The 26,142-nt window shown below is 46.0% G+C and overlaps 1 protein-coding gene across 1 annotated transcript in view; it reads right to left on the minus strand.

Annotated features, from left to right (window-relative positions):
* The window catches only part of CP (ceruloplasmin), an 82,111-nt gene extending 56,580 nt beyond the window's left edge, over positions 1-25,531 (minus strand). Inside the window, exons 1-6 of the mRNA XM_088472094.1 lie at positions 25,376-25,531; positions 21,893-22,137; positions 16,909-17,121; positions 15,242-15,400; positions 8,254-8,508; positions 7,976-8,153 (exon numbers count right to left, since the gene is read on the minus strand). Of these exons, the coding sequence (XP_088328220.1) occupies positions 7,976-8,153; positions 8,254-8,508; positions 15,242-15,400; positions 16,909-17,121; positions 21,893-22,137; positions 25,376-25,530 (1,205 nt within the window). The 5' untranslated portion in view covers position 25,531. The remainder of the gene's footprint in view (positions 1-7,975; positions 8,154-8,253; positions 8,509-15,241; positions 15,401-16,908; positions 17,122-21,892; positions 22,138-25,375) is intronic.
* Between the last annotated feature and the right edge of the window lie 611 nt (positions 25,532-26,142).

Raw genomic sequence — 26,142 nt, forward strand, 5'->3', positions numbered from 1 at the left:
TTCTATGGTCTGTGAAGACAGTGAAGAGACTCTTGGCCCCTTCCAGCAGGTATCTCCATTCTTTTAATGCTAACTTTACTGCTAAAAGTTCTTGTTCACCAATGGCATAATTTCTTTCGGCAGTAGAAAATTTCTTGGAGAAAAACCCACAGAGATGAACTCGATAATCGTCATAATGCTGGGAAAGAACTGCACCCACGGCCTCTGATGACGCATCCACTTCCACTAGAAACGGCCTATCCAGATCTGGTTGTCGTAAGACTGAAGCTGAAATAAACACCTGTTTTAAAAGTTGGAAGGCAGTCTCTGCCTCAGGTGACCATAGGGCAGGGTTAGCGTCTTTTCAGGTCAATGCAGTAATGGGAGCCAATAATGATGACAATCCTTTAATAAAACATCTATAGTAGTTGGCGAACCCAAGCAATCTCTGGATGGCTTTAAAGTTTGAGGACGGGACCAATCAAAAATCGCCTGCACCTTCTTGGGATCCATTTCTAGACTGAAGCCAGAGATGACGTAACCAAGGAATGGCATACTGGGAACCCCAAAGACACATTTCTCCAGTTTGCAGTAAAGGTGGTTCTTTCTCAGATGGGACAATACTTCCTTCACATTTTCATGATGTTTAGTTACAGAAGACGAAAAAATCAATATATTGTCCAGGTAAATTACAACCGAGACGTACAACAGGTCAGGGAAAATCTCATTAACAAAGCCCTGAAACTTGGCAGGGGCATTGCACAACCCAAAGGGCATCACAAGGTATTCAAAGTGTCCATCTCTAGTATTAAAGGCGGTCTTTCATTCATCACCAGCATGAATACGGATGAGATTATAAGCCCCTCTCAGTTCCAGCTTTTAGAATATGATGGACCCTTTAACTCTGTCAAACAATTCTGTGATCAGGGGAAGAGGATATCGATTCTTAATCATTATATCATTGAGATCCCCGTAATCTATACAAGGTCTTAGGCCTCCGTCTTTCTTGCCAATGAAAAAGAAGCCGGCTCCAGCGGGAGAGGTGGAAGGATGAATAAACCCCTTTGCTAGGTTGTCCTGGATGTACTCAGACCTGGCTTGAGTCTCAGGCACGGATAGAGGATAGGTGCGACCACGGGGTGGCATTTTGTCAGGCAACAGCTCGATAGGACAGTCCCATTCTCTGTGGGGAGGTAAGACATTCACCTGTTGCTTGGAAAAAACATCAGAGAACATCTGGTACTCCTTGGGAATAGCTGGAGATGTTAACGAAGCTGTCTTTCTTACAGGTCGTATTTTGGGAAGACAGGATTTCTGACAGTCAGTTCCCCATGAAAGAATCTGCATTGAACACCAGTCTATTATTATTAGTGGGATTATGTTGGTGTAACCAGGGTAGTCCTAAAATTATTTCTTGAGAAGCCTCTGGTATCACTAAGAACTTTAAAGACTCGGAGTGGAGTGCCCCAACACGAACTAATACTGGTTGAGTTTCCTTGGTGACCACTCCTTTAGCTAGAGGATGTCCATCTACAGAAGTCAGGGAAATTGCCTGCTTGAGAGATGAACAAGGAATCTGTAGTTTATCGACTAGGCCGGAAGTCATGAAGTTTCCGGCTGCTCCGGAGTCTAATAGGGCAGAGATGAAGACAGGGTTGGGCTTGAGATCCAAAGCTAAGGAAATCTTGAAATCTTTAGTATTTGGGGACGGGCAAATAACTCCTAACTTGATGTCCCCAAGGTCAGTTAGGAATGGGCGTTTCCCGATTTGCGGGGGCAGGAGGCCACCAGGTGACCCGAATCTCCACAGTACAGACAGAGGTTTTTTAGCATCCTTCTCTGACGTTCCTCTTTGGAGAGATGGGGTTGGTTCACCTGCATAGGCTCCTCGTCTATAGGAGGATGGGGTGGACGGATAGGCAAGGGAGACGTAAATGACCTTTGCCGGTCAGTTCCGTGCTTTTCAGCCTGACATTCTCTGAAGCGTAGGTCAATTTTGTTGCAGAGTGAGATCATATCATTTAAATTAGTGGGAAGCTCACGGGTAATCAGATAATCTTTTAACCAGTCGGAAAGGCCATGCCAAAAGGCTGAGGTGAGGGCCTCCTCATTCCACTTAAGCTCTGATGCCAAGATTTGAAACTGTACAGCATATTGGCTGACAGGACGGGTTCCTTGTCTCACGGTCATGATGCTGACACTTTGCATCCAGGTTTATCGAAAATCCTCCTGAATGAAGATACAAAGTCTGTATAGTTATCCAGCAGCGAGTCTAAACACTCCCACAGTGGGGAGGCCCAATCCAAAGCTGAGCCGGTCAACAAAGACACGATGTATGCCACTTTACTTCTAGTGGTGGGGAAGTTATCAGGCTGTAATGTAAAGTGTATATCACACTGATTTAAAAAACCACGACAGAGCTTAGGATTGCCGTCAAATTTGCTTGGCATGGGAAGATGTAGACGAGGGGATACCCTGGTCCCTTTGTTACCAGGCACAGGAGGAGATGTAGTTGCTTATACCCCAGGGGTGATTAACGAGGTTTGCAGATTATCTTGGCGTTTAGACATCTCCTGTACGAACTGAGCCATTTGATGCTGCATAGCTTCCAGGTTTTCTAAACGACCAGCAATACAGCTAAATAAATCCACTCCACACTCCTGTTCTGTGGCCGGATCCATGTGGCAAGTGCAAACTGTGAGGTTCTGATTTTGTTGTGGACCCGGGGTTGTGATAGGAGCAGACACAGAAGCAGACTTAAATGAAAAAGTGGACTTTTTAATAAGTGGCTTAGAAGACATGGGAATGACAAAAGAAAAAAGTCAAGGTATAGCACTAAAGTGCACTTGATAACTGTAGTGGGGGTTAATGGACAAGTATCCAGATAGTGACAGGCAGGAACAGTCCAGTATACAAGTATGGTGAGCTGTAACAGAATGCAAGTATGATGAGCTGTAACTGAATGCAGGTATGATGAGCTGTAACTGAATGCAGATATGGTGAGCTGTAACAAATGCAGGCAGAGGTAATGAAGTCCAGCTGGGAGTGAAGGGAGGCAAGGTGCAGGGAAACAGCATGTTCAGGTACTCAGGCAGGTGAAAGGTATATGGAGGGTGCAGGGTAAGTCCAGCAGGTTGGAGCAGGCAAGGTTCAGGCTAGGAGGATTTACAAGCAGGCAGGTAAGGCACAGGTACTCTCTCTCAGCCGCAGCTGAGAAACACATTGCACTGGCAAAGGAAGGAAGGCTCTGGACCTTCCTAAATACTCAGTGCCATGCTGTGACTGGCTGGAATGAGCACATGATCTACCAGGATTGGAGAAGCTGGAATCACATGGCCCGCAGGCAAGATGGTGGCGCCCATGCCAACTGAATGAAAAACACCGCCAGACCTCACCAGGCCTAGTGACAATGTGCCTGCACAGAACCATGCGCAGCCAATGCCCCTAGCCAAACACCAGCACCGCTGCCAGAGACCCCCCGCCATAATGACCTCACAGGTAATACCCGTGACTACCATGCCGAAAAACCCTGGCCATGACAAAGGTGTGGTACGCAAGTTCCAATGCACAACTGGTTCCTGCCATCATTTGTTGGCAAGATCTTGGGTGAAGGTGCCACGTCTCACAGCAAGGACTCGTCTCACGTTGGTCAGGGTTATTTAACCTATTTCCATTGAGAGATTTTGACAGAGACCAGCTTGGAGATTCTATATGGTCATGTCTATAAAAATGACATTGAGATAATGGGGTAGAGAAGGCCAACATGCCTGCAGAAGGTATTGACTATTATATTTTGAAAAAATATTTGCTGTAAAATTAACATTTTCTGCAAGATGAAATTATAGAACAATTGTTGGTTCCACATATCCATGTACTTAAAGCTGCACGCACACATGTGTGAGGGACACCTGGGAGAAGACAAAACCTGGGAGCATTTATTACTCAGGTTTTATTGGCCATGGCTGTACGAGGGGATAAAGAAGTTTTGCCGGACATGTCTAATATGTCATAGAACATGTCCAAACCCAGACTACTGGGCCCACTAGTTCCCGCTCCCATGTGCAGGAAACTAAAGATCCCATAAGGGACGATCTGCTGCCAGAGCAAGGATGACAGACTGAGGAAATGGTTCAGAGGAACCTTAAGGTGTTTTCTGAGGTACCTGCCTCATAGATCACAATATCATTACACCTCCAGGGGTAGTGATAAGAGTAAGTGGGTACCTCGGTTCCTGTGAGACAGGAAATTAATGCACTCCAGCCATACCATTTCACAGTGGACCACAGGTCATGGAGTCTGAATAATAATGTAGATGTATTTTTTCACAGAGATGCGATCTCCGCTGTGTCTGCATCACCGAGATTGGCAATGCTAAGGGGAGAGGTATGTGACAAAGAGACTTATTTGCCACAGCTCTCCTGCATGGGAATAGGAAACAACCCAAAGAGTCTGCTGGTGTGTCATCTGCCAGGTATATATACAGCGAATGCTCCAATGCAGTCCTGACAAAAGGGCATGGGATCCTTGAAACATTGACATTGATAACACTATACCTGATCATTTGTTTGTATGCAGGAGCTGTACCCAGTACTTATGTGCTGACAAAATATGTCAGTTTGATACAAAACCCAGTGAGTGCCGCCTGCTGTTTCTTCTGGAACATTTGCTGTACATGTACACCGTCATCAGGGCAGATATATTTTTAAAAGCAGATAGACAAACACCAGACAAAGGCCTCATGATGATGTCATGCTCTGTGTAACGGCAACTGCTGACAAGGCAGGGAAGCACTGCACACCTGTGTCCCGCCTGCACTGTAAATGAGTGAAATAGGAGACTTATGTCTTACCTGTTAAGTCTCTTTCTTCAACTCCATATGGGGCACATGGACAACTCTGGGTATAGCCTGCAGAGGAGAGTCTGGGAACAATTAAGTAATGCAAATTACCCACAAGCCCAGGCTCTTCTCCTCTATACCTTTCAGGCACTAGACCTCAGTTTTAAGTTTGGTGCCGGCAGGAGCTGGGCCCCGGTTATTTAGGGGGCTACTTTAGGTGGTCCTCCACTTTAATTTCTTTATTTTATTCATTTTTATTTCATAGTTTATTTAGAGTGTACAGTGGAAGGCATCCTATAGAATGCCCCTACTGCCTCTCCACCGCCCCAGTGCTGGTGGCCGCATCGATTGGATCAGTGTCTTCAGTCGCAGGCTCTGACAAAGCAGGAGCTGCTAGCCGCAGCCGGCACTCAGCAGGGGACATAAGGTAAGATGGCTCCTTGCAGCCAAGAAGCTGCAGGTTTGTGGCTGTCACCGCCAAAGCAGGAGACCTCCAGCGGTGCTGGCAGTGGGAGCTCCCGGTCTGATGTGCTCACCACTAGACCACCAGGGATTACTATAGGGAACAGGGGCTGCTTTTTAGCAGCGGCAGCCATGTTCCCTGGAGGTTATACCACAGAGGGGAGGCTGGCGCTTCCCTGTTCACCCCTCTCCCACAGACCCGGCGACAGGGGGGTAATAAGGGTACACCTGTCCTGGGCCCCAAGGTTAAAAGGGCCCCGAAGTTCAGAGGGTTAAAATGATTATGTGGCACCTAATTGTAGTTTATTAACTAATGGGTGACTGGCATAGCTGCCAACCTATTCCCGTCCCTCTGGCTCCCTTACCCGTCATGGACCATTCACATATGAATGATATCGCAACGTCATAACGCTGACGCTGCGCCCTCCGCTGTTCTGTTCCTGCCATTTCCTCCCTGCAACTATGGCGCAGTCCATTTCCTTTCCTTTCCTTTCCTTCATACATTAGGGAAGCAGCTTATTATCTTCCAAAGCAGCTATAGATTCCAGGACTTTAACCTCTACTGTTTCTGCAAGTTCTGCCAGAGGAGCTCTTTGGCTGCACACCTGGAAAGCAGACACAAAATCTAAGGCTCTGGAAGCTCTTCCCTTTTCAGGTTCTGAATTGGACAAGATCGTTACTATGTTGGCAGTTTCAAAATCAGCTTATTTCCCATCTGTCACCACTACGAGACCTAGGACTTCGGGATCTTGTTCCTCTCACCCACAGGGTAAGGCCAGAGGTCAGCCATTTCCAAGAACACAGGGTTCTGCTTCCAAAAGCTCCAAGCCTAGAGTTAAGCAGGCCTGGTCCACTAGACATCCAGCCTCAAAACCAACAGACAATCCTGCCTCATGATGTGGCGGCCTCCTCCAGGGGGTGTAACCCTAGGCGACCACTTTGGGGATAGGGACTAGGTCACCTAGGCAAGTGCCTAGATCGCCTATACTCAGGGTTGGTCCTGCACAGGAACAGCTTGCAACTGATTTTCCTACATGGGCATTAATGAGTGACAATGGGGAATTTGCACATAGGTGAATTTCATGAGGACGTTGATGAAGATGTGCTGTCATTGTGTAGAGTTGCTGGCTATGCAGAGAAGGGTGTACACAGAGGGTCTCATTCAGACCCGCTCGCGAGTGCAGGACGCTCGCAAGCGAGTCGATGTTACCCCAATGCGCATGCACACGACGGAGGGAACTCCGTCGTGCGCATGCGTGAGACCCGGACAGCGACAGCCAAGCTGTCGCTCCGGGTCTCGCACCAAAGGGGGCGTGCTGTCGATGGTGACTGACAGCACGCCCCCTTGGTGGGCATGCCAGGGGCGTGGCGGCCAGACGGAGGTGTTCCCATGGAAACGTCTACCGTCTGGGTCCGGCCCCACTGACATCACTAGTGACACATTAATACACTCACTGGTCATCTCAAGATTGGATTACTGTAACCTTCTCCTATCTGGCCTCCCCAAATCCCATCTCGCTTCTCTCCAGTCTATCCTTAATGCTGCTGCACGGCTTATCTTCCTCTCCAAACCCTCTACATCTGCCTCCCCTCTCCTACAAGTCCTCCACTGGCTCCCCTTCCCCTTCAGAGCCCAATTCAAGGTTCTCACACTCACTTACAAAGCCCTCACACACTCCTCTCCCATTTACATCTCTAACCTCATCTCCCTTCACTTTACTGTCCGCCCTCTTCGTTCAACAAATGCACACCTCCTCTCATGCCAACTGATTACTTCCTCCCACTCCCGCCTCCAAGACTTTGCCCGTGCCGCTCCCCACCTCTGGAACTCTCTCCCTCTCCCCATCAGACTCTCCACCTCTCTACAATCCTTCAAACGGGTTCTCAAGACCCACTACTTCATCAATGCTTTCCAGCTCTCATCCTAACTTGCTACTACATGCACCTTCCTCCCTGTCTTTCCCATCTGTATCATGCCCATCTGTCTGCCCCTCCCCTTGAGAATGTAAGCTCTTGCGAGCAGGGCCCTCTACCCTCTTGTGCTTCTCCTTACTATATGCTCATCTACTTCTTACTCACCACTAGGACACCTAACACTTGGTGCCTATGCTTTGCTGCTTATGTGGGTGCTATGGCCACCTATGTATCAATGTATATTATCCATGTCCTTGTCCTTCATTGTATTGTATTTTACTGTAAGTCACTTTTAGGTTATGTACCTTGTAAGGCGCTGCGGAACACTTGTGGCGCCATATAAATAAACGATAATAATAATAATAATAATAATAATAATGTCAGTGGGAGTGATTTTGGCTCTGATAGAGCCAAAATCACTCCTGGACTTGCGGCATCGAGACCCTACCGCAGGGTCTCGTCGCAAACCCGATGGTCGCGATGGTCTTGACCATCGCGACCATCATCATGGACGCTCGCTATAGCTGTGGGTGGTCACCCACAGCTATGCAAGCGTCCAAGAGGCCGCTTCATTTTCAGGTAGGAGGGCCCTGATTCAGAGCGAGCGCTCTGGTTAGAGCGTCTGGCTCTGAATCAGGCCCAGAGATCCATCTGAATTCAGACGGATCTCTTACAGCAAGTAGAGGGCTGATGTAAATGTGTGCTGATAGTGATGATGAAGACTAAATATTAGTTGCATTGTTCCAAGATAAAATTGCAAATTATAATACCAAATTGTATTACCTGTCTGGATGATCTAATTTCTCTCCAGTGAATTTATTGATAGATGTTGGACCATAGTCCCAGATGATTTCCTCTGCAGCAATGTAATAATGTCTTACAACTCCCCAATACCTGCGGGAATGCTGTGATTGGTAAGCAGTAGCACAGTTCCTTACTTCATAGATTGCTTGCATGCCACCTGTAAATCAAAATCTTATTGAATTGTAGCTTGTAGCAACACTGAATACTTATTACGTAATGTGCAAGTCCAGAGCTGCATCAGATCTATAATAATTTACCTTCTAAGTGGTCATTAACTTGACAGCTGAGTAGCCATTTCCCAGGGTTCTTGGTAATCATTTCCCCTTCGATCATTGTTGCAGGGAAGAGACTAAGGGTGTCCACACGAAAACGCTGATATGTTAGGATCTGACCGTGGAAATATGCTGAATGTATATCCACTTCATTCCCCATGCCGAACATATACCACTTTATCTTTGAGTTATCACACATGGAGAGGCCTGGGAGGTTCCCATACATGTAGCCATTGATAGCTATAACACAGAAATACATTGTCCACATATTAGAAACAGGCACTATACTCCTTACTGCCCCATATGATTTAATTGTAAATTTTATAATCTTTGTATATGTTTTGTATAGGGGTGAGCGGGTTCGGATTTCTGAAATCCGAACCCCCCCGAGCCCCCCCGATCCGAGGCAGATCCGAGTTAGGCTCGACTTTTCCCGCCTGACTCGGATTCTGAAATCGAGGCAAAACGTCATCATCCCGCCTTCCGAGTCTCGCGGGTTTTGGATCCTATATAAGGTACCCGCGTCGGCGCCATTTTCTCACTCGGCTGTGGACAGTGAAGAGGGAGGGTGGGAGTTAGGGCTGGCTGGGCTGTGTAGTGTAGTGTAGTGTAGTGCAGAGTAGTGTTGTGCTGTGCTGTGCTGCGCTGTGCTGCTGTTGTCCATAGGGGCTGTGTCCACTACTTCAAAGTCCATAGGGGCTGGCTGTGTTGTGCTGTGCTGCTGTTGTTGGAAATAAATAAATGTGTCCACTACTTCAAAGTCCATAGGGGCTGGCTGGACTGTGTTGTGCAGTCAGTTGTCCATAGGGGCTGTGTCCACTCCAAAGTCCTGTGCAGTGTCCCAGTCCTAAAGGGGTGCTGTAGTGTTGTCCAGGGGGTGCTCTGTCCATCAGGGGTGCTCCCCCTAAGTGCTAAAAAAAAAATTATTTTTTCTGTGTTTGTGAATTGTGTGCGCAGTAGCCGCACGCGCATCAACAAAGTAGTGCCAAGCGTGTGCCTGTGTCATAAGTAAAGGGCCGGCTGGCTTGACCGTTAAAGGGTGCTGTAACCCCCAAAGTACACTCCAAACCATATAACAAAATATTTTCTGTGTTTGTGAATTGTGTGCGCAGCAGCCGCACGTGCATCAACAAAGTAGTGCCAAGCGTGCACCTGTGTCATAAGTAAAGGGCCGGCTGGCTTGACCGTTAAAGGGTGCTGTAACCCCCAAAGTACACTCCAAACCAAATAACAAAATATTTTCTGTGTTTGTGAATTGTGTGCGCAGTAGCCGCACGTACATCAACAAAGTAGTGCCAAGCGTGCGCCTGTGTCATAAGTAAAGGGCCGGCTGGCTTGACCGTTAAAGGGTGCTGTAACCCCCAAAGTACACTCCAGTCCAAACCAAATAAAAAAATATTTTCTGTGTTTGTGAATTGTGTGCGCAGTAGCCGCACGTGCATCAACAAAGTAGTGCCAAGCGTGCGCCTGTGTCATAAGTAAAGGGCCGGCTGGCTTGACTGTTAAAGGGTGCTGTAACCCCCAAAGTACACTCCAGTCCAAACCAAATAAAAAAATATTTTCTGTGTTTGTGAATTGTATGCGCAGTAGCCTCACGTGCATCAACAAAGTAGTGCCAAGCGTGTGCCTGTGTCATAAGTAAAGGGCCGGCTGGCTTGACCGTTAAAGGGTGCTGTAACCCCCAAACTCCAAACCAAATAACAAAATATTTTCTGTGTTTGTGAATTGTGTGCGCAGTAGCCGCACGTGCATCAACAAAGTAGTGCCAAGCGTGCACTTGTGTCATAAGTAGAGGGCCGGCTGGCTTGACCATTAAAGGGTGCTGTAACCCCCAAAGTACACTCCAGTCCAAACCAAATAAAAAAATATTTTCTGTGTTTGTGAATTGTGTGCGCAGTAGTCGCACGTGCATCAACAAAGTAGTGCCAAGCGTGCGCCTGTGTCATAAGTAAAGGGCCGGCTGGCTTGACCGTTAATGGGTGCTGTAACCCCCAAAGTACACTCCAAACCAAATAACAAAATATTTTCTGTGTTTGTGAATTGTGTGCGCAGTAGCCGCACGTGAATCAACAAAGTAGTGCCAAGCGTGCGCCTGTGTCATAAGTAAAGGGCCGGCTGGCTTGACCATTAAAGGGTGCTGTAACCCCCAAAGTACACTCCAGTCCAAACCAAATAAAAAAATATTTTCTGTGTTTGTGAATTGTGTGCGCAGTAGCCACACATGCATCAACAAAGTAGTGCCAAGCGTGCGCCTGTGTCATAAGTCAAGGGCCGGTTTGGACATCTGGTCCGGACTGAAGGACGTGCCAACAATTTCTGACAAGTCTACTGTCACTGCATATGATACTGTCCTCAAAGCAGCAGCGACAAGCGTGCGTCTGTCTGTTAAAGGGTGGTGTAACCCTCAAAGTGCGCTCCACAAACAATAAAAAAATTCTTTTTTTTTTTGTCTTTGTGAAATGTGTGGGCTGTAGCCGCACCTGCATCCTTAAGGCAGCAGTGACAAGCGTGCGTCTGTCTGTTAAAGGATTACATCGGTGACAGCATCCAAGTAGGCATGTCAGACAGTCCGTACCTGTACTGGCAGGAAAAAGAAGCAATTTGGAGGTCCCTGTACAAACTGGCTCTATTTTATCTGAGTTGCCCCCCCTCCAGTGTGTACTCCGAAAGAGTGTTTAGTGCAGCCGGGAACCTTGTCAGCGAAAGGCGTAGGAGGTTGCTTCCACAAAATGTGGAGAAGATGATGTTCATAAAATGAATTATCAACACATCCAGGAAGACCAGCCTCCAGAACGTACAGAGGGACCTGTGGTTGTGGATTCCAGCAGGGACGAATTAATACTCTGTGAGGATGAGGATGTACACAACACTGAAGAGGGTGAGGAATCGGTGGATGAGGAGGATGAGGATGACATCTTGCCTCCGTAGAGCCAGTTTGTGCAGGGACAGATTAATTGCCAGCTTGTTTTGTGGGGGCCCAAACGAACCAATCATTTCAGCCACAGTCGTGTGGCAGACCCTGGCGCTGAAATGATTGGTTTGTTAAAGTGTGCATGTCCTGTTTATACAACATAAGGGTGGGTGGGAGGGCCCAAGGACAATTCCATCTTGCACCACTTTTTTTTCTATGAATTATGTACTGTTTGGGGCCTAGTTTTTCAAACTGCCATCCTGTATGCCACTGCAGTGTCACTCCTAGATGGACCACGTGTTTGTGCCGCCCACTTGTATCTCTTAGCATAGTCATCCAGCTACCTCGGTGCAACCTTTTGGATATAAAAACACTATTGTGAGGTGTGAGGTGTTCAGAATAGACTGGAAATAAGTGGAAATTATGGTTATTGAGGTTAATAATAGCATAGGAGCAGAAAAACACACAAATTTTGTGATTTTAGCTGTTTTTATGCTTTTTTTAAAAAAAAATACAGATCCAAAACACAAAACCCAGAACCCAAAACACGGAAGGGTGGTTTTGGCAAAACCAATCCAGATCCAAAACACGAAGAAAGATCCAGATCCAAAACCAAAACACAAAACACGAAAAGTGGCCGGTGCACACCCCTAGTTTTGTACATTGTTATTACATTAAAACCTTATTAGCTTAAAAAAATTGGTGTTCAAAAAATTAGACAAACATTTCTCCCTGTGACATCCTGAATATACAGTAATTACTAGGGGTGTGCACCGGACACTTTTCGTGTTTTGTGTTTTGGTTTTGGATCTGGATCTTTCTTCGTGTTTTGGATCTGGATTGGTTTTGCCAAAACCACCCTTCCGTGTTTTGGGTTCTGGGTTTTGTGTTTTGGATCTGGATTTTTTCTTAAAAAATAAAAAAAACCGCTAAAATCACATAAATGGGCCTTTTTTTGTTCCTACGCTATTAATAACCCCAATAACATTAATTTCCACTCATTTCCACTCTATTCTGAACACCTCACACCTCACAATATTGTTTTTAGGCCAAAAGGTTGTACCGAGGAAGCTGGATGACTATGCTAAGCGACACAAGGGGGCGGCACAAACACGTGGCCCATCTAGGAGTGGCACTGCAGTGGCAGACAGGAAGCCAATCAGCGTTATGGTGCCCATTTGCATGTAGCACGAACCCGGGAGATCCGTGCTACATGCATCTGTGTGATTGGCACAGAGCAATGACAGGTCCGTGAGACCCGTCTGTGCTGCTGTGGTAAAAAAAAAAAAAAAAACCTGTGTAAAAAAAGAAAAAAATGGCGTGCACCCCCCCAAAAAAGAGCAACCAGCCCCGGGCATTAGTAACCCAGTGCTGGGTGTGCTTAAATACAGGGGACAAACTACGTAGGGGTCCCCTGTACTTAAGCACAACCAGCACCGGGCTAGTCAGAACCAGCGCTGGTTGCCAAAATACGGGGGACAAACGACGTAGGGGTCCCCTGTATTCTGCGCAACCAGCTCTGGGCTCTGATCCGGTCCTGGTTCTGGAAATATAGGGGACAAAAAATGAGTAGGGTTCCCCTGTATGTTCCAGAACCAGCACTGGACTTTTTCTAGCGGGGGGCTGATGCCACAGCCAGGGGAGCCCTTTCACCGGGCCCCCCAGCCGCAGCATCAACCCTGACCGCTAGTCAGCCCAGGCCGGGGATCCCTGGAGAGCTGGGGACCCCCCCAATAAAGGGGTCACCCTCTCCAGGGCACCCCAGGCCCAGGCTGATAGCCCGGGGCTATCCCCGCCACCCCTGGTGGTGGTGGGTGGCGGGTTGATTGTGTGGTGTGGTGTAAATAAAGAATATCAAACATTGTCTTTACAAGTAGAACTGCAAGTCCCAGCTAGCCTGCCCCGCATGCTGGTACTTGGAGAACCACAAGTACCAGCATGCAGGGCATTAAGGGCCCACTAGTACCTGTAGTTCACCTGTAAAAAAAATGTTTAAAAAAACACAGGACACACACATCGTGACAGTATAAGTTTATTAAACATACATACACACACACACATGTACACATACTCACCTATGTAACCTGTAGCATCGGTCCACTTGTCCGGTAAAGTATCCCTAGGGGACCTGTGAAAAAAAACATACTCACCATCTCCTATGCGAGGTTCTGTCCTCTTCGTTCCAAAGTAGGCATCCCCGGACTTGGCAAAAAAAAAAACGAAAACGCGATCCACGAACTTAGTACCGTTCTATAGAACGGTACTTCCCGAATGAGAGCTTAGCGGCGGGGTATCACCATGGAAACCCCGCTGCTAAGCGTTCATTGGCTGAGAGAGGTCATCTCCCGTCTCTCAGCCAATGAACGGCTCCCTCCATTGTAGTCAATGGTGGGAACCGCAGGGTAAACTTTAATAACCTTGCGGCTCCCAGCATTGACTACAATGGAGGGAGCCGTTCATTGGCTGAGAGAGACGGGAGATGGCCTCTCTCAGCCAATGAACGCTTAGCAGCGGGGTTTCCATGGTGATACCCCGCCGCTAAGCTCTCATTCGGGAAGTACCGTTCTATAGAACGGTACTAAGTTCGTGGATCGCGTTTTCGGTTTTTTTTTTTTGCCAAGTCCGGGGATGCCTACTTTGGAACGAAGAGGACAGAACCTCGCATAGGAGATGGTGAGTATGTTTTTTTTCACAGGTCCCCTATGGATACTTTACCGGACAAGTGGACCGATGCTACAGGGTTACATAGGTGAGTATGTGTACATGTGTGTGTGTGTGTGTGTATGTATGTTTAATAAACTTATACTGTCACGGTGTGTGTGTCCTGTGTTTTTTTAAAACATTTTTTTACAGGTGAACTATAGGTACTAGTGGGCCCTTAATGCCCTGCATGCTGGTACTTGTGGTTCTCCAAGTACCAGCATGCGGGGCAGGCTTGCTGGGACTTGCAGTTCTACTTGTAAAGACAATGTTTGATATTCTTTATTTACACCACACCACACAATCAACCCGCCACCCACCGCCACCAGGGGTGGCGGGGATAGCCCCGGGCTATCAGCATGGGCCTGGGGAGCCCTGGAGAGGGTGACCCCTTTATTGGGGGGGTCCCCAGCTCTCCAGGGATCCCCGGCCTGGGCTGACTAGCGGTCAGGGCTGATGCTGCGGCTGGGGGGCCCGGTGAAAGGGCTCCCCTGGCTGTGGCATCAGCCCCCCGCTAGAAAAAGTCCAGTGCTGGTTCTGGAACATACAGGGGAACCCTACTCATTTTTTTCCCCTGTATTTCCAGAACCAGGACCGGATCAGAGCCCAGAGCTGGTTGCGCAGAATACGGGGGACCCCTACGTCGTTTGTCCCCCGTATTTTGGCAACCAGCTCTGGTTCTGACTAGCCCAGTGCCGGTTGTGTTTAAGTACAGGGGACCCCTATGTCGTTTGTCCCCTGTATTTAAGCACACCCAGCACTGGGTCACTAATGCCCGGGGCTGGTTGCTCTTTTTTTTGGGGGGGGCACGCCATTTTTTTCTCTTTTTACACAGGTTTTTTTTTTTTTTTTTTACCACAGCAGCACAGACGGGTCTCACGGACCCGTTAGTGCTCTGTGTCAATGACACAGATGCAAGTAGCACGGGTCTCCTGGTCCGTGCGTGCATCTGTGTCATTGAAATACACAGCAGCACAGACGGGTCTCACTGACCCATCTGTGCTCTGTGTCACTGTCAATCACACAGATGCATGTAGCACGGATCTCACGAGTCCGTGCTACATGCAAATGAGCACCATAATGCTGATTGGCTGAGAGCCGTGACAGACGGCTCTGTCAGCCAATCAGCACTTTGCCCATTAAAGGCAAAGGCATTTTTTTTAAAATGGCCGCTCGAGGCAAAACCTCGAGATCCGACAGCAGATCTCGAGGTTTTGCCTCGGGAGAGGGATCCGGGGCAGACAGGGAGATCCGAGCTTGGGCTCGGATCGCCCTGGATCCCCGAAGTTCGGGTGGGTTCGGTTCTCAGGGAACCGAACCCGCTCATCCCTAGTAATTACATGTAATAGTAGTAGAACTTACAGTGCATTTTGTTGCTCTCCAGAAAGTCCTCATCTTCTTTATCTAAAGAAGTATTACAGTAAGTATTGATATTGTCATCCAGATACCAACTAAGGTTTTCATCTACCACAGAGAACATCAGGATGAACTCCTCATACAGTTTCGCCTTTGCTCCGACACCTGTAATAAAATTAAATAAATTCTTCAAAAACTAATCCTTACAAATAACATTATGAATAACTATGGGTCAGAACAACATTTATAGCTATAGGGTCTGATTTACAGTTGTATGCTATCGCACAATAGCTGTGATTTGAATGCAGATACTGTGCAATACTAGGCTAATGCTGCAGGAGGCGTCTTGTGTAAATAGATTCTTCCTGCCAGCTTCTGTGATCTGCAGCTGTGTCTGAGGATCCCTCTGTGTGACCATCGGTCATCTGAGTAATGTTCGGGTTACCCAGGATGGTTTCTCGCAGCCACTTGCTTCAGCACGCCCAGAAAGTGAAGCCGACATGCCCCCTTTTTCTGGGACACTGCCTAATACCACCCCCAAACATCTGGGCACTGCAAGTGAGCTTGTAGAAGGAGAGCTGCACATATGAAGTATAGATCCTACGCATGCGCAGATCTTATAACATCAGAGTTGTACGCCAACCATCGGGCCTGATTCAGAGTTGTACGCTGATCCTGCCATGAGTGCGAAATTTACCCAGCTTCTCTTGAAAATATGCAAATGTCGCAGCTGGCGAAAGATGTATTAAGACATCCTATTCAATACCAAATTAGAAATCAATTGTATCTGGATTGGGAGTTGATAAGTGTGCCTTTACAATTAATATTGGAACTGTGTAAATTTGAGATAACATTTGTCTCTTTTGGGGCTCTTTTTATTATCACTTAATTCTACAAACGCAGGTGAAATTAAATTTTTTACCTAATTTTGTAGAAATTAAGTCTTGGGGCCATTCATCAAAAAAGGTAAAGCAGGAGATATCACAGATATCTCCTGCTTACCTTTCACTTCCGATGTGGCCCGCTATCCCCATACATTAGTATGGGAACAGAAATTTATCAAGCTCCAAAAATACAATATTTTTGGAGCTTGACTACAGGAACATTCACCATCTTAGGATGGCGAGTGCCCCAGGTTGCAAAGAGGAATCCTTTCAGATCCTTCCGCCACTGTCTGGCTCCTTCCGCTGGACGCCGGGGCTTCTGTGCGTCTGTATGAACTCTAGCTCAGGCAGGTGCACTAGTTTCACTGCTCTGAAAGTAGCAGTGAAAAGATTTGGGGAGACAACTGATCCGAAAATGATGAATTGCTCCGGCGTTCACGGCAAATGCAAATGTATATTATCGGGGTCCGATACTTAACATAATGAATAGAGCCCTCGGTCTTAAACAGTGTGAAAATGATTAGCTGTTATAAGCATATTTTATGGGCTAGAAAATTGTTGTATAGGGGACCGGAGAGTTCTATGTATGGGGAGATACTTCTAACATCTGCTTGGAGATGATCTACTACGATATAGATCAAGTTTATTATTATTTTTTTCAAATGGGTAGAAACATATACAAAATGAATTTCTCACACTATGTAAATTAATATTAAAAAAGAACATTCATAAAATACTGCATATGGCATACTGTTATTAAGTAAACCAATAACTGAAAGGATTACTCACCTTCCTTACAGATAATCAAGGGTCCAACAAGTCCAGAAAACACATCCCGAGGACCATCAATATGTGAGTGATAAACCCTGGTCACACAGTCTTCAACCCAGTCAGTTGGCCCTTGATCTTCAACAACATCCCATGTGTAAGTGTATGATTCACCAGGCTTGACAGCATCACCTTTATTCTGAGCCTTTGAGGTGTTATCTGGATATAATGCTCCTGCAAGAAAATGAAGGAGCTCATTAAAATACATTTTACTATCAGTTTTTATATCTTACTGTATTCCCAAAGCTGAATCAGGCCCTATGTTTACCTTCGCTCTAGGGAATATTCCTATAATTAACATCATATATTGACTATCTCATGACAGAACTGTGTACTGGGGGTATTTCTAATTCCAATATATTATTGTAATAAATAATAGTAATCTACCGTGTTTCCCCGATAATAAGACACTGTCTTATTTTTTTTTTTGTTAAAAAAAACACCATAGGGCTTATTTTCGGGGTAGGTCTTATATTAATTAATATTGACAGCAGTGCCCCTTATGCAGGCCCCCTTGTAGAAGTGCCCCTTATGCAGGCCACCCCCTTGCAGGCCCTCTTGTAGAAGTGCCCCTTATGCATGCCCCCCCTTTGAAGGCCCCCTTGTAGAAGTGACGCTTATGCATGCCCCCCCTTGCAGGCCCCCTTGTAGAAGTGACGCTTATGCAGGCCACCCTGTAGCAGTGTCCCTTATTGCAGTGCACTTACCTGACTCGCCGCCCTCACGGATGTCGCTCTCACCTGCGCGCTGACTGGATCTAACATGATCCAGCAGGCGCGGCCGCACAGGATCCTCAGCGCGCGGGTGACGTTATGACGTCACCCGCGCACTGCATGACTGGGAACGCTGGTCTCTGCAGCGTTCCCAGGTCAAAATGAGTTCAGGTAGGTCTTATTTTCGGGGTAGGGCTTAATTTGGACCGGGTTACAAAATTAAGGGTAGGTCTTATTTTCGGGGTAGGTCTTATTATCGGGGAAACACGGTAGGAGGAAGGAGTACACACATGAAACTTTGAAATCGCTTCACTTGTTCATTTTTCTCCATCTTTGCATACTTCTCTTTATATCACATTATGCGGCAGACTCATTTATGCGCAGAAGCTGCAGGAACGAGCCCCGGCTCCTCCAATGCGTTTCCTGCAGAAGGCAGATTCTGCTTGCAGCCTATGTCCGGGCTTCCAATTCCTGTGCACAAGCAGGAGCCTGTATGGCAGCTTGTACATGTGCTGACTACAACTGACTGACTTGGAAAGAGATACAAACAAGGAGAAACAAGAATGAGTTTTTAACTTTTTATGAGTGTATTTTTAGGGATTCAGTGATGTGTGTTATCTCTGATATCTGACATTAATACTTAACTTTAATTAATATTTTATATGTCACCCCTGCTCCTCTTCCTTCCTCCTTCCCTTACCCCCTGGGCCCTGCACCTCTCATACCCTCTATCTATCTTTAACCTGCACTTTTCACTCCCTCTTTCCATCTCTCTCCCCACATTTCCTCTTTCCCTCTCTCACCCCTACACCTGTCACTCCCTCCTTCCTTCTATTACCCCTACATCTCTCCTAATCTCTCTCACCCTTTCCACCTCTCACTACATCCTTCCATCTCTCACCCCTGCACCTCTCACTCCCTCCTTCCTTCTATCATCCCCACACCTCTCCTTCCATCTCTCACCCCTGCACCTCTCACTCCCTCCTTCCTTCTATCATCCCCACACCTCTCCTTCCCTCTCTCACCCTTTGCACCACTCACTACCTCCTTCCATCTCTCACCCATTGCACCTCTCACTCCCTTCTTCCCTCTCTCACCCCCACACCTCTCCTAACCTCTCTCACCCTTGGCACCTATCGCTATCTCCTTCCACCTCTCACCCCTGCGCCTCTCACTCCCACCTTCCTTCTATCATCCCCACACCTCTCCTTCCATCTCTCACCCATTGCACCTCTCACTCCCTCCTTCCCTCTCTCACCCCCACACCTTTCCTTCCCTCTCTCATCCTTTGCACTTCTCACTCCCTCCTTCTCTCTCTCACCCCTGCACCTCTCACTCCCTCCTTCTCTCTCTCACTCCCTGCACCTCTCACTCCATCCTTCTCTCTCTCACCCCTGCACCTCTCCTTCCCTCTCTCAACCTTTGCACCTCTCACTATCTCCTTCCACCTCTCACCCTTGCACCTCTTACTCACTTCTTCCTATTTTCACTTCTTCACCTCTCTCTCCCTCCCCTCTCTGTCTAACCTCCTGCATCTCTCACTCATGGCTATGTTTTCATTACCCCTGTACCTCTTACTCCCTTCTTCCCTCTCTCACTCCCTGCACCTCTCACTCCCTCCTTCTCTCTCTCACCCCTGCACCTCTCCTTCCCTCTCTCAACCTTTGCACCTCTCAATATCTCCTTCCACCTCTCACCCTTGCACCTCTTACTCACTTCTTCCAATTTTCACTTCTTCACCTCTCTCTCCCTCCCCTCTCTGTCTAACCTCCTGCATCTCTCACTCACGGCTATGTTTTCATTTCCCCTGTACCGCTTACTCCCTTCTTCCCTCTCTCACTCCCTGCACCTCTCACTCCCTGCTTCCATCTCTCATCCCTGGCAGAGGCAGAGGAAATCATTGTGGAGGCTGAGGAACACATGGGGATGGCAGAAGCACACATGGGTGTGACAGAAGCACCAGCACCCATGACGGAGGGTAAAGCACCCATAGTGGTGGCAGGTAGAGAGGTACAAAATAATGGAGAGACAGACAGGTAGGTGATGATTGAGACAGTCACACTTGGGGAGGGGTTAGAGAGACATAGGTACAAACAATTGGTAGCAAATATGAAACAGAATGAGTCAGGTTTGGAGTGGGCTGGGAAAGAAAGGGTCATATTGGGACCATGTGTTGCCAAAATGGGTTTGGAGTCTCTGGTCACTCACTCACTAGCTGATCTAATACCTACAGTATGCTGCCGCATTGGGAAGCCCCTGCCAGTCACACTGACTTTCATGAAGAAGATTGTATTGTAAACAGCTGGTCAGCCAGGCAGCAGTTGGAGGAAGAGTTATTCAAATTACATGACTAGCCAATAAACGGGAAGTAGAGGGGGGTGGGGTGGATCAGAGTTTATTATTGCTGTTCCTGTCCTGTCTAAATTAAAATTGTCAATGCTGATTGCTGCTTCACTGTGTGCAGATTACGCTATAGTAGCCGTGTACAGATGTTGATGGATGGCCCCATGCACTCATGCACTGAAAATGGGACCAGCCCAGTGGACATCTGACACCATGCCTATCCCGCCCCTGCAGCGCATTGAGGGGCTGATTAGATAGTTGTACGCTAATGCATACGCATTTGCCATTTTTGCTGCATAGCAATTGTTAAAATAAACAAAAAAAATGTGTCGACCAGTTGTCTCAACCATTTTCATGTTGACCATTTGGCCCTGCCCACCATTTGTACATGTTGACCTTCTTCCATGTTGACTTTTAGTGTTTCAACCTTTTGTCCCTATTGACCTATTGCCTGTCTAATATCTGGTGTCTATCTAGACATTGTCGTCCTTTTACCTGTCAATCTTTTATAGTACACCCGGTGACACCGATCAACACAGTCTAGTAACCCCAGGAAAAAGCTGGGAGGGTTCTTGGGGAGAGCTGTGAGCATTGCACTATCAGGAGAGGGTCAGACTTCTCACCGGGACTCGGGGCCAGTAGCGGGTGAGCCGTCCCCTGTTTCAGTGGGGATACAGTGGTCACCAAAGCGAGATGCCCGACCACTGATTGGGGTTGGCTGGTTGCCCTAGACCCAGCTGACAGGACTGTGGCAGCTGCAGGGGTGCAGCAACTTGCCTCTGTACAACTAAGGGAACAGTGTCGTATTTACCAGGTGTACAGCCTGATCTTGATGTGCATACTGTATGAGAGGGATTGAGCACTGTGCCGGCTTGCAGATCATAATTCAGTGGGGGAATATAGTGGCAGTATTCCATACCACTGTATTCTGCCCCACTTCGAGTACTGGTTGTACGGTATTGCACAGCCACTTCCCATAGGCTGTACAATACTGTCCATCTCTAAATCAGTCCCATATTCAGTAGCTTTTCAGGAAGTGCATGGGATTGTGGAAGAAGATGTTTTTGCCTTTAAACTGATTGCTGTTTTAATAATATTGGAAGACTCCCAGGAGTTCCTGCAGCAGCTCGCAACCTATTACATAAGTCCCATTGTGTGTGTGTATGTGAGAGAGGCACAGTGTGTGTGCATGAGAGAGGCACAGTGTGTGTGTGAGAGCGACTGAAAGGCAGTGAGCGTACATATTATCATTAGAGTATAGTGGGCACAGGTTATTATTATTAAATTGATTGGGGCACCAATTATATGTATTACATGTCAACTAAAGGTGGCACATATATTATTATTATTATTATTATTATTATTATACTATAGGGATAAAATATTTTAGATTAAATTGGGCACAGTGCTGTGTCTGGGAATCTGAGAATATATAATATTATGGCGTGTCCCTTGTGGCATGGCCACGCCCCTCCTATTGATAACCACACCTACCCAATGGTTGGTCACATCCCTTCAGTGGGCCCCTGCTGCTGCATTTCCCTGGTTGGCCCCTAACTGCCCAGTCTGATAGTTAGGCAGCAGGAAAGTGTTAATATCATCATTATCTTCCTCTGTAGTATGGGGAACATTGTGTTGTACTTGTAATACATGAGTTGTAATGCGCTGTCAAATTTTGATAAATACTGCTTTGCTTACTGTGCTCTAAATCAGTTTTAAACATGAGCACATTACATTTAGCAACACTAATGAGTATATCCCCATTTGACTTCTCTAATCACAACACTATAATTTAAAAAGCATATTGTCATAAAGGTTCAATGTTACTTAAATATTTTTGGTACTCTATACATTACTTTTTACTCTTTATCCCAAGCAAAACAATTTACCTTCATTTTCCTTTGTGTATTGCACTCCATGTGGATGTAGGGTATATGGCCGGGAAGCAAAGTTTTTAAGATGAATGGTCATTGTGTCACCAACTTCTGCTGTCATGAGAGGGCCCAGGAATCCCAGCCAGTTTGGTTTCTTAATTTCTTCTGTGTACGAGTCATTTGTGTATTGTAGGTAAACAGCCTTCTTATAGACTCTGCCTATTCTATTAGGACCAGGCTGTAAAAAGATGCTGGCATGCCTCAAAAGAAATACAAGCACAATATACAGGATTAGTATAATTATTATTGGATTATAATTGTTCTTAGCATTATTTTTCAGCATATTCCATTGTAATATTCTAGATCAATGATGACCCAGTATTGCAAAGATACAGTGATAATAGACTAAATAATTTAAATTTGTGAGATCCAGAGTCCAGAGCACAGGCCCAAGTAAGGGCCCATCCTTAAATGGAATGACCATCGATGGATTTAGCATCAATGGCGGAGATTCAATGCTGCTTTGACATTTTTTCTCCCTAGTACTGGGACATGGACAACTGGGAGAATCCCTATTAGCATTGCTCTGGTTCTTCTCCACCCTATGGCTTTTTCTCTCTATCCTTCTTTTCAACCTTTCCATATTATTAATTGAAGATGAGTTTTGTTTCCCCCTTTCTCTAGTTCTCTCCCTCTTCTCCCTGGTTCATTTTCTGTCAGTTCTCTCTACTCTGCACCTTCTCTTGTTCTCTCTCTCTCCTTTCATTAGTTATTTTCTCTTCCTACCCCCTATGTTGGGTTCTCTCTCCTCCTTCTCCCTATCTCTCTTGTGTCCTCTTCCCCTTCTCCCTCTCTTTTCTTCTTCTCCATTCCGCTTCCCTCATCTCCTCCTGTCTGATTTTCTCCTCTCATCCTTCTCATTAGTTCTTTCCTATTCCCACCCCTCTGTCGGGTTCTCTTTCCCTATTCTCCCTATCTCTTCCCCCCGCTGCCTCTCTTTTCTTCTCCACCATTCTGGTTGCCTCATCTCCTCCTGTCTGATATTCTCCTCTCAGCCCTCTCTTTGGTCCTTTCCTATTCCTACCCCTCTGTCGGGTTCCCTTTCCCCTTTCTCCCTATCTCTTCCTCCGCTGCCTCTCTTTTCTTCTCCACCATTCTGGTTCCCTCATCTCCTCCTGTCTGATATTCTCCTCTCACCCCTCTCTTTGTTCCTTTCCTATTCCTACCCCTCTGTCGGGTTCCCTTTCCCCTTTCTCCCTATCTCTTCCCCTGCTGCCTCTCTTTTCTTCTCCACCATTCTGGTTCCCTCATCTCCTCCTGTCTGATATTCTCCTCTCACCCCTCTCTTTGTTCCTTTCCTATTCTTACCCTTCTGTCGGGTTCCCTTTCCCCCTTCCCCTTATCTCTTCCCCTGCTGCCTCTCTTTTTTTCTCCACCATTCTGGTTCCCTCATCTCCTCCTGTCTGATATTCTCCTCTCACCCCTCTATTTGTTCCTTTCCTATTCTTACCCCTCTGTCGGGTTCCCTTTCCCCCTTCTCCTTATCTCTTCCCCCGCTGCCTCTCTTTTCTTCTCCACCATTCTGGTTCCCTCATCTCCTCCTGTCTGATATTCTCCTCTCAGCCCTCTCTTTGGTCCTTTCCTATTCTCACCCCTCTATCGGGTTCTCTTTCCCCTTTCTCCCTATCTCTTCCCCCTTCTCCACCATTCTGGTTCTCTCATCTCCCCCTCTCTGATTTTGTCCTCTCACCCCGTCTTTGGTCCTTTCCTCTCTTCACTCCCTCTTTCAGGTCCTTTCGCCTCTTTCTAGCCCTCTCTCTATTGTTGTCTCTCATCTACCACCCTCTTTTTTTTCTCTCCCTCACCTTCTGGTTCTCTCTCCTTTACCCCTCCCCCCCGACAAAGGGCGCGAGCCAAATGAGTGCGTGCCAAAAAATGAGAGTGGCAACTGAAAAATGGGGAGTGTCAACATGACACACACCCCTTTCTTTGCACTATGGAAACTTTTATTTCCATTTCATATGCACCTTAATGCAGTGCCCCTTATACAGTCCCCCCAGTAGTGGTACCCCTTATGCAGGCCCCGATTAGTGCCCATTATACAGTACCCCAGTAGTGGTCCCCCTTATGCAAGCCCACAGTAGTGCCCCTTACACAGTGCCCCCAGTAGTCGTGCCCCTTATACAGTGCCCCCAGTAGTGGTCCCCCTTATGCAGTGCCCCCAATAGTGATCCCTCTTATGCAGGCCCACATTAGTGCCCTTTATACAGTGCCCCCCCAGTAGTGATCCCCCTTATGCAGGCCTCCATTAGTGCCCAGTGCCCCCAGTAGTGATCCCCCTTATATTTACAACCACTGATTAAGCTGCTCTTCTAGATGATGTGACTCATTTTATTTCTAGACTGAAGAACAGAAGTACCCGTACAGATGAATATATCATAAGTACTTCCTTATAGAGATCATGAAGATAGTACAAGTTTAAATAACTAAATATAGGGTAATTTATGAAGGAGGTGCACCATGGAATAAAGTTAAGAGTATCAAAAGAACAAAGAAAGAAAGTTATTCGCGGACCAATTATTCATATGATTTGACAAACTGAATTGAGGAAATTATACATATGTTAAAACAAAACCTTTATTAATTATTGAAATAAAATTGTTGTCTGTGAAATATAAAATAAAATAGTGTGCAGTCATATATAGATCAATAAATATGTGATCCAAAAGAAAATTAACAAATAAACATTGTTTAACCACTATGAGTCTCCTGTGTATTTTATTCCTTAATGAATATGAATATTAATAAATATATCAGTCGGGTGTTTGTAGAGCTGAGGACATATCACATTTGTTAAAGTAGATAGATGTACATTCAAATAATATCCAAGGGTCTTATTCTTTGACCTATTAACAGTAGATCGAAATGTATATTCAGGTTTAGGGATGTCTTTATATAGGACACTCAATCAGTCAGGATGACCCATGCTACTTCCTAAAAATTGCACAGTCTTCAATATCAATTAAATGGTACCCATTATATGATATCATTGATAAGGATTGATATCGATTCTTGATGTACTTAAGAAAACATTGTAGTCACTTAGGAACTGTTGCAAATCCCAAAATATATGGGACTCATAGATTATTCCCAAATTCCATGTATTGTGCATGTAGCATAAGATCATTGGGATTGTTGAGAGCATATGAATAAGGAGACATAAACAAAGAATTTCTCCCTACATTAGCATCTGTGTAATAAAGTTAATATATTTATCCTTTGGTTCAATCATGGGACATTCCCTTATTAATAGGTACAGTTCATTCTCCTCATCCGCAGATGTGGCTGGTTATTCATTTGTAAAGAGAAACCACTCTGTAAACATCACCTTTGTACAATATGAAAACTTACAGTCCATCAGCAGTCCATAGACATACATAAACAATTAGCATTTCCCAATTCAACTGAACAAATATAACACATATAATTGTTACTTACTCATCATCATCAATGGATTTTCCAGAAATTATATTCATTCCGCTGGGGGCATAATCCCAATTTACCTCTCTAATTCCAATGTAATATGTTCTCTCTTTTCCTATTACATATCCAAAATCTAAGAGACAGAGCAGGCACAGAGTGAAGAGCTTCATTGTCCTTGTGTAATGCCTAGAATTAGAAGTGAAGGTCTGTATACATTAACCGCTAAGAATGTCCATATACACTGGTTTCATCCCACAATGTCCATCACAGGAGTTTCCTAATCTCTTTTTGTAGACCTGAGTAAACAGATATTCCGGTAGAATCATGTTGCAACTCCTATTAGGCAATGTTCTATTACAAATATTATACTTGTCTATATACAGTTGATTTGTGCTGGAGATAGCAGGTTTTAACTACTTTTTTTCCCCTTTTTGGCAAAAGTTATTTTACATTATTACCAGCAAGTGGTCATATTTATATACGATGTGTCAGTGGCACCTGGGATATTTGTTTTAGTTTGTCTCCTCAAGTAAATTATGTTTTCTTTTTCAACAAGAAGCAGGGTTTTATTTGGCACCATATCAATGTTTTATTTACCTTTAAAGGAAAAAAGAGCACAAAGATGATAAATATGCACTTAACCATAATTGTGTACGAGATTACAGCATCCAGGGTTTGGGTAAAAGCCCCATTGTCTTACTGTAGTTACAGCCTTGCTGTTCTAGAGGAATCATTTCTATATTTTATATTTATATACCTGGGGTGCCAATTATTGAATATTG

Source organism: Taudactylus pleione, unplaced genomic scaffold (genome assembly GCF_031769625.1).
Source record: "Taudactylus pleione unplaced genomic scaffold, aTauple2 ptg000120l, whole genome shotgun sequence".
Classification (NCBI taxonomy): Eukaryota; Metazoa; Chordata; class Amphibia; order Anura; family Myobatrachidae; genus Taudactylus; species Taudactylus pleione.